A 14198-nucleotide genomic window follows, 5' to 3' on the forward strand; every position below is an offset into this window, starting at 1 on the left:
GCTGGCAAATTTAAAAAACAAAGCAAAATGAAACAAACAAATAAACCCAGTCTCTGTTTTCCAGATGTGTTCCAAAAGAAGTCCTTCATATCACCTAACATGGTATTTTAATAAAGATTAAATATATATTTTTTAAATCTGCTCTTAATAGATTTCTCACCTTTTTCTTTCCCTTTTTCCTATTGGATACATGCGTTCTACAGATATAAAAAGTGAGAGATAGAGACAGTGAGAAAGCATCCCAGAGGAGAATGATCAAGTTGCAATCCTTTTTCCTCTGTTTTTTCCCCCTTCCAGGTTGTCGGGCATGCACACACATGAGGCAGGTGTGTTTTTCAGGCCACCATATCCACAGCTCAAACTACACAGTTGGCGATGAGGGGCCCAGTCACTTTAACCTCCAGTCTACTCATTGGCCCATGAGACAATAGTTCTTATTTTTAAAATAGTAAGGCAGAAGAAAACATCATTTTCTATAATGCTGCAATAATATTCACCCATTGTTGAATTTATATAACTGACCTATGTGGATAGGCACAAATTAGTCTAATAAAAGATGGTGGGACCAGCAGTTAGCGTAATGGCTATGTCACTGGATTCCCATGTAGTCGACTGTGGTTTGAGTCCCAGACCCGGTGGCTTGAAACTCACACCAGGCGCGTGTGTGTGCATGCCCAAGATCCCAAGAGGAGAATGGAGGAGAAGGGATTGCGGCGTGGCCATCCCCCGGGGGGGGGGGTGATTTCTCACTTTCTGCCTCTCTTTCTCTGTCTGGCGAGCGCACTCGCCCTATAGCAAAAAAATAGATAAAAGATGGTGACTTTCCAGCTGGTCCTTCTTTATTAATGAAGGATGCATTCGCAACATCACAGCTGTGCTCAGTGATTTCATAATGTGTGTTTTTAATCTGTTTTCATCAAGTACATTTCAATCAACACCAGAACTGGCTTCCTTACAAGAAATTTTCAATTACTAACACGATTACATGTTGTTTAATATTATTTCTACAAATACTGCTAATACCATTATAATTGTGGCAGTTAAGATTTTTTAAAGTGCAAAATTCAAATAGCTACTAAGGTCCATAGAAAATTGTTTGTCTTTGTTCTATTTAATTTTTTTCCCTACTTTATCAATGAGGGACACACATACATGATGATGTTGGCACTTGTAATTCTTTTAATGTTTAAAGTTGAAAAAGAAAACAATGCTAGGAGAAAATTTAAAACCATTTTAATGTGTGTTTTCTAATTTGCTTTCTCTACAACTCGTTCACTTCTAAGATAGTCTCATAATTTTCATCTTAATCAATGCTTTCATCTGTTCAACTGTCCATTTATCCATTTATACTTTCATTCACTTGTCCTTAAGAAATTCATAAAGGAAACAGACTTATGAAGAAGTTCATGAATATAGTCTTTGGTTGTAGCATTAACTTTCTATGGGAAAAGAAATGCCTTCCAGAGATGGTGAGAGAGAGAAAAAAAAAAAAAGTGGTAGAAGTTGCTGCAGCAGTTTTCAATATATTCTAGACCAACCAATTAAGTGATAAAGATCTGGACTCAAATCAGTTTTGGTTAATATCCATTAGATTCTCTGTTTTTCGTCAGTTCAGTAGTGCTGCAACTTTCCACTGGCCTGTAGCTCCCAATCTAACAAATAAAGCTGCAGGGGAAACCTGATAACAGAGATCCTACAAAGATTTCCTCTGTCCCTGAAAGCCTGAATGAGGTCAGTCCTATCTGTGGGTCCTTCTGTTCTTATGTGTGGCTTCCATCTGCACTGTGATCAGAGGACCTCAGGATCATTTAAGGATAGCCTCTGCATCTCCAGCCTCCTGTATTCATTTAAGGAAGCAAAAAGAATAACTGAAATGGAATGGCATTCATATCAGGAAGACAACACTTTTCTGGAAGTGTTTATTATTAGGCATCCACTTAGGCTTCATTGGCAAAACTGTGCCACATAAACACATTTGTGTGGGAGGCTTAGATGCACAATTTTTGCTTTCCTTTAATTGACCACATTGTTGCTCTAAACAAAAATAAAAAAAATTTTTTAGGGAGTAAAGGGAGAAACTTAGAATTCACAGGGAGGGCTAAATATTTAGAATTAAATAGAAATCCTCTCCCGGGCATATTTAGTAGAACTATAAGTTAGTAAAAAAAAGAAATCCTTATGGAAGCCAATTTGACAATATCTGGAAAATTCACTTCTTGAGTTAGCACTCTCATGTCTAAAAATTTATCTTACAGATATGCTTGCACAGGTGTATACATACATATATACACAGTAGCAGCAGAATGTAATATTCATGTTGGGACATTTTTGGAAAAAGGAAAATGTCCAATAATAGGGAACTAACTAAATGAAATATAACGGACTAAATGGAATATAATACATCCACAAAATAGGATAGTAAATTTAAAAAAAATTTTTTTTTTGAGAGGTTTTCGCTATAGGGCGCGTGTGCTTGCCAGACAGACAGAGAGAGACATAGAGACCGAAAGCGAGAAATCACCCCCTGGGGGGACGGTCATGCCACAATCCCTTCTCCATTCTCCTCTCAGGATCTTGGGCACACACGCACACACACACAGCGTGAGTTCTAAGCTACCAGGTCCAGGACGCAAATCGAGGTCGACTACGTGGGAGTCCAGCGACATAGCCATTATGCTAACTGCTGGTTCCCCAGTAAATATTTTTTTAATGCCAGTATTATTTCTCAATATATCTAGCAATCCCAATTCAGGTTGATTATCCCTTATACAAAAAGCTTGACACTGGCAGTGTTTTAGAGTTTGGATTTTGGAATATTTGCCGACACATAATGAGATACCTTGGTAGGGGGATATATAGTGAGAGACAGGACACCAAGGCTTCTGCAAGAAAACAGCAATTCATTCACGTGCTAGCACCGGCTCAGCAGATTCACATCCAAAGCCTGAGCCCTGAATTTCTTGGGGCTCTCCATTTTATCTGTTTTAGCTTCTGTATCTCCCATATATGGTTATACACACTTTTACATACTTTTGACTGGCTAACTTACATGAGGTAATTTAGATGATAAATTTAGTTACAGAAGCATGCACTGGGTCTCTAGGCTGTCAGATATATAAGCTTACAAAAGTTACAGAGTTGCTGAGTTGCTATGGAGACAGGGCTTCAAGGTCAATAAGGGTTGCTAGGTTGTCATGGAGATAGGGCTGCACGATCACTTTAGACTGCACCTACATATTCAAATTCTAAACATGCCCCATTATCTTCTTTGGTCCTGGAGGACTGTAACCTAAGTCTAAACATGATATTTAATTGTGTTTTACATATTCCATCTACACATAGTCTGAATTTTATTTTGTATAATATTTTTGTATTGCAACATTTGACTGCCACTCAATCACATGAGATCAGGTGTGAAATTTTCCACTGGTGTCATGTCATTACTCAAAAAATAATGAATTTTTAAGAATTTTGTACTTCATGTTTTCAAACTAGGGATGTTCAACCTTAAAAATACTAGCACATCAAATTAATTAGCAAATTAAAAATGATATGTTATCTTTCAGGGTACAATTTGTTCCAATTAAGAAAAAAAATGATTCTCTTAAAATGCAAAGATAGAGCAGTTGACAATACTTTATATCTATTCCAGAGAAAAACCATTAAAAAAGAAAAGGAATTAAGCCAAAATGAACTGAAAAACAAGTAAGCAAGCAAAAAACCCCATTCCTCATTGATGTATGTTGAGTGTCTTAAGATATTGTTCAACAGTATCTGATTGTCAAGATATTGTTGAAATTAAGAAAGGCCTGTAGAGAATAATGTGACCAAGTGCTGAGTCATGGGAGGGCTGTCTGGGAAATGGTCCAAGGAGAAACCAGGAATGGGTATTTGAAGGAATCAGAATGATGACTCAGGGGAAAGTGATTGGCTCTGCTTGTAGTGAGGAATGATTAGCACCTGCTCATTATCTTCTTTGTATAAATACCAGGAACCCAGTGAGTCTTTCAAGACAGTTTGGTGGTACACTGCCTGAATGTCTTCCTTTAACTGGTTACAGAAATAATCTCGTTTCATTGACTGGGAGAAGCAGCAGCCAGACTTGGTCAGCTGGTAACAGTTAGTACTGTGAGCAGGATCAGTGTGAATCTCCTCAAAGTTACTGGAACCAGCTTAGTTCTGGGGACTTTCGGGGTGTTTTCCTGGAGAGATCTGCACTGGCTTTAGCTAGAGCAAGAATGCAGGTAGGAACAGCAGTGCTTGGTTTTGCTTAGGTGAAGCTGCACCTTAAATCAGTGAGTCAAAGACCTTCTTTGTTTGGTTTCCAGAGAAGGAACCATTTAGGTGCCATGGGAAGGGAAACCAGGCTCACATGAACTTGAGGTATCATTCTGTAGTCTGTGGGCCTCAGGAGCTGTTTGTCGTCGGCAAATGGCGGGGATGGGATTGTGGCATGGACACCTCACTGGGGGATGATTTCTCACTTTTTATCTCTCTGTTTCTGTCTCTCTAGCGAGCACATGTTCCCTGTAGCAAAAATCTGTTTTTTTAAAAAAATATTTTCAATATATAAAATTTTATCTTGTTATTTAAAGTTGTTTCCAAATATAAACTTATAAAAAGGGAAACAAGATAGAAATGGAACCGATGTGAAAATTGGATTAATTGGGGAAACCAAGGCTTAAAAGGTTAAACTATGAACTGTTCAAGTAGAGACAAGCAAGAAAATTGGACAACAGGTAACTTGGCTTCATCACTTCAGATCAACACCCCATTGCTAACGAAGGCTGTTGATTGGTTTTCTAACATATTTTCTTGGCTCCTAAATGGATTAAGAAATAGGAATAGGAAAATTGTTAATTATTGGGTTGTTGATATTACTGTGTAGATAGTTGATGTCCAGAGGATGCTTCTGCTATGTTCTGAATATACCAAAGCTTATGAACTGATCATTTCATAAAAATCAGAAGTGATAAGATCAAGTCCTTTCAGCTTTTTCACAATAAAATACAACTCAAAAAGAAATTGTGGGGAACCAGCAGTTAGCGTAATGGCTATGTCGCTGGACTCCCATGTAGTCGACTGCAGTTTGCGTCCCGGACCTGGTGGCTTAAAACTCACGCCGGACGTGTGTGTGTGTGCGTGCCCAAGATCCCGAGAGGAGAATGGAGGAGAAGGGATTGCGGCATGACCATCCCCCCCTGGGGGGTGATTTCTCACTTTCTGTCTCTATGTCTCTGTCTGTCGGGCGAGCGCACGCGCCCTGTAGCGAAAAAACCTCTCAAAAAAAAAGAAAGAAATTGTGGGTGAATTTAATAGTGGGAATTGAGACAGCCCACTTGAGGTTTAATAGGACTGTACTAGTAAAGACCTCTAATGAGAACAGTCGTAAGTGCTGAGTCATGGAGAGGTCATTTCAGGAATGGTCAAATGAGAAGTGGGTTTTTGGCTAGAATGGGTATTTGAGATACAACAGGAATTAGGGTAATTATTCAGAGGAGGGCAATTGACTCTGATGATAGTAAGGAATGATTTGCATGTGCTTATACCTGTCACATGCTGAGCTTTTTGAGACATTCTGATGGTGTTTTCTGACCATATTCTTGTATTCTGGTTACAGAAATAAACTCCCTTCTCCAACCTCTATATCTCTTTTTATTGACCATAAGATGAAGCAGCTGGACTTAGCTGGCCAGTAACATTATGAGATAGAGAATGTTAAGATAATGCAGGTGTGTGCCCAGATTTGTAATGATGGCATCAATGTACTGTATCTAGTGAACTAGTATGAAGACACGGTTTACCTTTGGTTTTGTGATATTGGTAGTACCCATGTTATCAATGAACAAGGAAATTGTGAGCCAGACTTTGGCAACAAAGATGAAATGAGTTACCCACTCCACTTTCAGACCCTGAAGTAAGGGGTGTGAGGAGAAAAATATCCTTTATTTGAGAAAGCTTCAGGTGAGACTTTGCCCACCATATATGGTCAGATTTTACTGGCCAGTGATTTATAAATTGGTTAAAAAACAAACATGACTAGGTACCAGCAGTTAGCGTAATGGCTATGTCGCTGGACTCCCATCGACCGCGGTTTGCGTCCCGGACCCAGTGGCTTAAAACTCATGCTGGGCGCATGCGCATGCGTGCCCAAGATCCTGAGAGGAGAATGGAGGAGAAGGGATTGCAGCATGGCCATTCCCCTGGGGGGTGATTTCTCACTTTCTGTTTCTCCGTCTGTCTCTGTCTGTCTGGCGAGTGCACGTGCCCTAAAGCAAAAACCTCTCCAAAAACAAAAAAAAAAAACCCCAAAAAACAAACAAACAAAAAAAAAAACCCAAAACAAAAACAAACATGGCTAGACAAGAATCTGATTGATGGATCCCAAAGGAATGGAAGGAGATAAGGTAGAACAGAAACAGACAAATGTTTTAGGTTTTACTCTAAGACCTATTAAATTTGAGAGATGAAGAATAAGGACTTAGAATAGTAAGGATAGTATTCCTTGGACTTAGGGCTCGCCCTGGTTCAGTATGACCTCCTTTTAACTTGACTATCTCTGCAAATCCTATTTCTTTCTTTTTTTTTTTTTTTTTTTGGAGAGATTTTTGCTATAGGGCGCGTGCGCTCACCAGACAGAGAGAGACATAGAGACAGAGAGCGAGAAATCACCCCCCAGGGGAATGGCCATGCTGCAATCCCTTCTCCTCCATTCTCCTCTCGGGATCTTGGGCACGCTCGCACACGCGCCCGGCGTGAGTTCTAAGCCACCGGGTCCGGGACGCGAACCGCGGTCGACTATGTGGGAGTCCAGCGACATAGCCATTACGCTAACTGCTGGTTCCCTGCAAATCCTATTTCCAAATTAGGTCACATTCATAAATACTGGGTGTTAGAAATTCAACATGGCTTTTTGAAAAACATGTTTCAATCCACAAGAATATATATTCTAAAAGAACCAATCTCCCCACCCTGCCCTAGAAAAAAAGTGACCACCTGGTCATAAGATGTGAAAAACACGACTAGTAATGGCCCTTTGGTGATAGTCACTACTGAAGGAGAGAAAAATAATAGGATAAGGTAAAGGCATGGTCAACAAGACAGAAAACATATTCCACAAAGTTGTGCTTTGGTAACTGAAAGAAGCAGATGCATTATAACTAGAGCTAAGAAGGTGGCTAAAATTTTCAGGGATCTCAAGAAGCATGAATTTTGGAAATAGACCACTGTGTTTCTTGCTAAAGATGGAGAGGAACAAGTCTGGGGGCAGGGAGATAAGTTAAAAGGGCAGTGCAGTGATCTAGGTAGATTCTGAGAGTTTCCTGAACAGAGTACTAGCAGTGGGAGAGAGAGGACTGGGTACACTCCTGAAAGACAATTGAAAGGAACTGGTGCTGGACTGTATACAGAGAAGACAGAGTCCAGGGGGACTTCCAGGATTTTTCTTTAGCAAACTGTAAAATTGAGTTGGCATTTATTAAGATAACATAGCAGGTCCACGGAGAGATGACTTCCTAAACAGTCGCTGCCATCTCTAGTAGAAGGGTATTAGTACACTGACGAATATGTGTCAGTGACTCAAAAGATGATTGCCTCCAAATTTGGAAGTCATCTGAAGAGAGATGGTGATTGAAACCATGAGGATGGGTGACTTGTCCAACAGAACTACTTGAGAACATAGCTGATGTACACTGAGGAGCGGACAGAGATGAGCACCACCAAAATGCCTGAGGAGAGACAGCGAGAGAAGTCAAGAGGAAGACAAGACGAGACGAGTCTTCATGTGGATGTGGTTGTAAATGGCATCAGAGGCTGCAGAGGTGTTCCTGAAAAGGAGGACAGGCAGGAGGTTCTAAACTTAAAAAAAAAAAGTGAATCTTTTGTGTGTGTGTGTTTTCAGTTTAACATACTGAAGGGTGTAAATGGACTATTAAGTTGGTTTTTGGCTGGAGAGTGCTTTCAGTCATTTGACCAGCACAGAGAGAACAAAGGTACCTGGAAATAAGAGTGCCTGACTTGAAAATAAAATTGGTCAGCATAAGTGAAATTGACTAAAGAATTTATGCTGGTTAACATCTCACGGAGAGCTCAAGGGTAGAGAAGAATCATGATTGAGCAAGTTTAGCTCAAAAGAATTAGTTGACTTTACACAGGAGAGTAGTCATCTCTCTCATTGCATCAGGAAGGAAGGGAGAAAGGGTATTAAGTAGAAATAGAACTTTTAACTAAGAACCCTATAAGGGAGAAATAACGTGATAATCTGAAATTGTTTACTTTCTAACTTGCAAGTGCTGTTTTCATGCTACTTATAAAGACCACATTTATTGTGTTTCCTCTGCTCTGTGGGCATTTCGTGGGCATAGTTTCATTCAGGGAAGCTCTGCTGTATGGTCTGCCATCAGCCCTTGATTGGGATACTTCCTGACAGCAGATTCCTGTCCACCACAAGGCCTCTCTGTCCCCCACCCTCCTTGGGAAAAGGGGCCAGAGAGCTGTTCCATGGTACCCTGGACATCATAACTCTCAGCTCCTGCCAGCGTGAGTTTAAGGGTTTTGACATATAGTTTTTGTATCATGATCTGTGTCTTCACATCTTTTATTAAAATATGATTTTCCCCCTTTTAAAAGCAATACAATACAAATCAGATCAAGCAAATGGTATTGTGTCTTTCCTGAAATCTATAGTATAAGTCCATTCAAGTTATTTTGCAGGTAGGGACTTTACTAGGTTTTCTCTTCGCTTTTTTAGTTTTTATTTTTTTCTGTTATTACAAGTTATACTGTTGTTATTAAACATTACAACTACTTGTGGGTGACAGATGGCTGTTCTCTTCCTTTTCACTCACTGTACCTAGTTTCAACTGGGTTGTATGAAAGCTTTGGCTAACCACACTTAGGGAACATTCAAAATGGCTTTATTTAGGTTAGCTGGCTTAAGATCCAAAGGCGGTGTTGTGATATTGGTTTGGATAAACTTCACAACCAATGGGAATCCTTTTTGAGTTAGCGTGGAGTGTCCTTAATGCTGGAAATAATTGTGTTGGCCAGGACCCCAGAGCTGTGCCGATGAGAAGAGGATGCAGGAAATTCTGCTGTTTACACATGTGTCTGCTACTGAGACGCTGGACCAGCCTGGACAGCCCAGAGGGTAAGAGTGTTTAATAACCTTGTGGTTTTCTATTTAATTCTTAGGCTTTCTTGCTGTGGCAGAGCATGTGTTGTTCCTAAGCAAGAAAAAGACAGTTGCTTACAAGATGCAAAGCAAAACTACTGTAGGTCTGGGTAGCAGAAGGATTTGGAGTTTCTTTTTAAAATGGACTTCATTTCTGCCCTTCCCTTTAATTTTTCCAGGGTGGGTGATGAATATATGACAGCTTGTCATACATTTCCTGTCTTTAAAAATTAACTGTATACTAGACAAAACTCAGGTAAGAATTTCAACTCTAAATTCAGAGATTAATAGAATATGTTGATATTAAAACCTGATCTTGTAGTTCCAAATAAATATGAAGTAGTTGCTGTGTTTGAAGTAATTTATATTTTCAGTTAAAAAAGTGAATTGTTACATGAGCCCTCATCTCTATTGCGCATGTGCTTTAAGTTCTTTTTACTTTGCAAGTATTCATGCAAATTTCTGTCATTATTAGCAGAAAAGTACACTTTGAAGGTAGCACTAACATTGATTTCTTTACATAAGTTGTCTGGATAGTATGGAAGAGATAGGAAAACAATGAAATAATTAGATCCTGTACATAATAAAAAGGAAAACTATAGGAATTAACTAAATATAAAAAATAATTCTCTGGAAACTATGGGGGCACATTGATTATGCTTTCTACAAAGATGAATTATAAGATGAATGTGGAGTGAGTAAGCTCATAAAATAAAAATATAGGAAGATATTCTTAAAACAAAACTATAGTTAAAAACAATGTAAGTAGTATATGGTGTCTACTTATTTCCTGATTTTCATATTTACATCTTTACCAGAGTTTCTGTTTTTCTAACATCATGTGAATGCATTTTTGGTAATTGTTTCTGTGTAACAAGTGCTATAATTTTTGAGTACATATTTTATTTTTATATTCTCAATGAATAACCATATATATACATTATATACTCTCAAATTCTAACTTTTTCATATTTTCATAAATAAATTGAATTAAAGAATTCTGAAAAGTTAGTGATGCATTGTTTATATAAGTTTTGTGTGATTTTACAAAAAAAGGAAAACGTTTAAGCAACACAAAAAGGGAAAATTATCTGTCATTATCTGTTGTTGATGACATGTATGGTAATACCTTTAACTAGACTAAAATACAGTGTATTCATGCTGGGAAAGTTTATTTTACAAGCTGTAATAATATACACTGGTTTAATGTATAAAAAATATGAACATTGGTTTAAAATATCAACAGATCTATTTTAATTTATTTAGATAAATGCTATATATGAATTGTTTTAGTATCCGAAAGCTTTAAGAATAACTTTTGTGAAATAATCATTTCATCATTTCACTTTTGTATTCTTTATATGTTTTCTTGGATTCCGTAATTGCTTGATTACTAGGACTTCTTGGGCCTGACTATGGGTGTGGTCTCAAAATATGAGAAAAATATGAATATTTATCTAGTTATAAGAGCCCCATAACAATGATTGTAATCCTTAAAACATTAAAAAATATCTTAGGTCACTGCTGTTTGAGGAAATATCATATCAGATATTATAAGGTCAATTGAATTCTTTCTTAATGCCAAAATGTTCAAAAATTTTCTTTTGAACAATATGTTAGTGCTGCTACAGATTTAACTTTCTGCCAGGGTCCAGCCTCGGTGGGGGTGGGTTGACTCGACGGAGGTGGTGCAGGTGAACAGAAGACAAAGGCCTCAGTGCCTTTTCATGCACATCCTTTGCTGGACACCCCTCAGAGATCGCTCTCTGAAGAGTGACAACTGCTAGGAATCACCGTGCGTTTTTATTGAAAATGTGATACATGCAAGTAAATGGGAGAGGGGCTATGTGTTTCAATTATCAGCTCATAAAGTTTTTAACAATAGAGAACATAGATTCTATTTAGGGTTGGATTAAGGGTGGGTCTAGTGCAGTTCTGCAATTTCCAAGCTGATTCTTAAAAAAAATTAGTGGAATTTTTAGTTGCTGAAATCAAGAAGAATATTCTACCTTGAAGTAGTTGACAAAAAGAGTTTTGTGACATGGATTAGCATAAAGCTCCCATTAGAATGGAAGGGAATGAATTGCCTAATTGGAGCAGAAAAAATGTTTTGGTTTATCACCTTTGTGAGTAGCAGACGCTGGGTTCAAAAGTAGGACAGGATGAATTATATCCTCACAGATTAGGTTTTTCTTCATACATCAGGCAACTGGGGCAATGACAAGTTTCTGAGAAGGGATAGGAGAGTTGGGCCTCTTCTTACCATCAGCACTATCTCCATCATCACCACCATTATTATCCTGCCAACAAATACCAATGGCATTTACTACAAGCAAGATGATTTTTGTACATATGTACAATCTGGATAGCTGAGAAATAAAAGGAACTTCATTTTACACATTATCTTTATTTTACACAGGAAGGAACCCATGTTCAGAAATGGTAAATGATTTACTTAAAGCCACAGATACTTAATGTGGGAACCAGAATCTCCAACTGTGTCTTTCTGGCTCCAGAGTAATTTCTCCTATATGGCCCTGGTATTTTAGGAATGTGAATCTGGCAGCAGTTAAGCAGAATGGTTTGAAATGGACTTAGGACTAATAGGATTCAGGAAAGAGACCTTGAGCCAACAATCCAAAGATCAGTTCCAATATTATATAAACCCAGAGACTAATCACAATTCTACCAAGGGGTCTACTCCTTCCTGTGGGAAAGGAGAAGAAATTGATGCTGCAAGTAAGTGCTTTTGCATTTAAATTGCCTGGTCTCATAGTCAACATTTACACTTTTATTTTCTTAAATATTGTATTCAGAGAAACTATCTTTTGGTTTATCACAAGAAATTTTATCACTACTTTTCTTCGGATATTATTACAAATGAAATTTGTGAAGTGACTGGAAAGAATTATTGGGAACACATTGGCTTTTCTTTGTTCTTTCTGACGTGTAATCCCAATGAATACTTAGTGACCACATCCTCTTAAAACTATGGAACAGTTCAATTATCAAAAAAAAGCATCATGTAAGTTTTATTTCAATGGCTGATGAGCATATGTAAAATACATTACTAATAGAAACTTCAGAATTCCATAGTAAAAACAAAAAATTAGAACCTGTAGCTTTTTTTCCTTGTATATCCAAACTTTAAACATATTATTCTATTTCTTAAAGTAGATTAGGACTAGTATTTGAAATAGCATTTATTTTCTTCTTTTGTATTTTTTATAATGTCAATGAAAATAATCTATCTTATCTTATAATTTGTTTTTATCTCTCTACCTGTCTATTTGTCTATCACCTACATGATGATGTCAACAGTCATTTTGTAAATGTACTGTCTACTATAGAAGCATACTGTCATTGAAGTCCGCCTCATTGGAAGAGTTCCTCCTCATTGGAAGAATACCTTTTGACATATATATATATATATATATATATATATATATAAGCATGAGGATAGTTGATGAGGCGGACTTCAATGACAGTATGCTTCTATAGTAGACAGTACATTTACAAAATGACTGTTGACATCATCATGTAGGTGATAGACAAATAGACAGGTAGAGAGATAAAAACAAATTATAAGATAAGATAGATTATTTTCATTGACATTATAAAAAATACAAAAGAAGAAAATAAATGCTATTTCAAATACTAGTCCTAATCTACTTTAAGAAATAGAATAATATGTTTAAAGTTTGGATATACAAGGAAAAAAAGCTACAGGTTCTAATTTTTTGTTTTTACTATGGAATTCTGAAGTTTCTATTAGTAATGTATTTTACATATGCTCATCAGCCATTGAAATAAAACTTACATGATGCTTTTTTTTGATAATTGAACTGTTCCATAGTTTTAAGAGGATGTGGTCACTAAGTATTCATTGGGATTACACGTCAGAAAGAACAAAGAAAAGCCAATGTGTTCCCAATAATTCTTTCCAGTCACTTCACAAATTTCATTTGTAATAATATCCGAAGAAAAGTAGTGATAAAATTTCTTGTGATAAACCAAAAGATAGTTTCTCTGAATACAATATTTAAGAAAATAAAAGTGTAAATGTTGACTATGAGACCAGGCAATTTAAATGCAAAAGCACTTACTTGCAGCATCAATTTCTTCTCCTTTCCCACAGGAAGGAGTAGACCCCTTGGTAGAATTGTGATTAGTCTCTGGGTTTATATAATATTGGAACTGATCTTTGGATTGTTGGCTCAAGGTCTCTTTCCTGAATCCTATTAGTCCTAAGTCCATTTCAAACCATTCTGCTTAACTGCTGCCAGATTCACATTCCTAAAATACCAGGGCCATATAGGAGAAATTACTCTGGAGCCAGAAAGACACAGTTGGAGATTCTGGTTCCCACATTAAGTATCTGTGGCTTTAAGTAAATCATTTACCATTTCTGAACATGGGTTCCTTCCTGTGTAAAATAAAGATAATGTGTAAAATGAAGTTCCTTTTATTTCTCAGCTATCCAGATTGTACATATGTACAAAAATCATCTTGCTTGTAGTAAATGCCATTGGTATTTGTTGGCAGGATAATAATGGTGGTGATGATGGAGATAGTGCTGATGGTAAGAAGAGGCCCAACTCTCCTATCCCTTCTCAGAAACTTGTCATTGCCCCAGTTGCCTGATGTATGAAGAAAAACCTAATCTGTGAGGATATAATTCATCCTGTCCTACTTTTGAACCCAGCGTCTGCTACTCACAAAGGTGATAAACCAAAACATTTTTTCTGCTCCAATTAGGCAATTCATTCCCTTCCATTCTAATGGGAGCTTTATGCTAATCCATGTCACAAAACTCTTTTTGTCAACTACTTCAAGGTAGAATATTCTTCTTGATTTCAGCAACTAAAAATTCCACTAATTTTTTTTAAGAATCAGCTTGGAAATTGCAGAACTGCACTAGACCCACCCTTAATCCAACCCTAAATAGAATCTATGTTCTCTATTGTTAAAAACTTTATGAGCTGATAATTGAAACACATAGCCCCTCTCCCATTTACTTGCATGT

The 14198-nt window shown here is 37.4% G+C and overlaps 1 protein-coding gene across 1 annotated transcript in view; it reads left to right on the top strand.

Moving 5' to 3' along the window:
• Window positions 1–14198, top strand: part of CCDC102B (coiled-coil domain containing 102B) — a 261921-nt gene that overhangs the window by 14509 nt on the left and 233214 nt on the right. The window contains exon 4 of the mRNA XM_027771330.1: window positions 9049–9148. Within this exon, the coding sequence (XP_027627131.1) occupies window positions 9067–9148 (82 nt within the window). The 5' untranslated portion in view covers window positions 9049–9066. The remainder of the gene's footprint in view (window positions 1–9048; window positions 9149–14198) is intronic.

Source organism: Tupaia chinensis, unplaced genomic scaffold (genome assembly GCF_000334495.1).
Source record: "Tupaia chinensis unplaced genomic scaffold, TupChi_1.0 Scaffold000206_1, whole genome shotgun sequence".
In the NCBI taxonomy this organism is placed as follows: domain Eukaryota; kingdom Metazoa; phylum Chordata; class Mammalia; order Scandentia; family Tupaiidae; genus Tupaia; species Tupaia belangeri.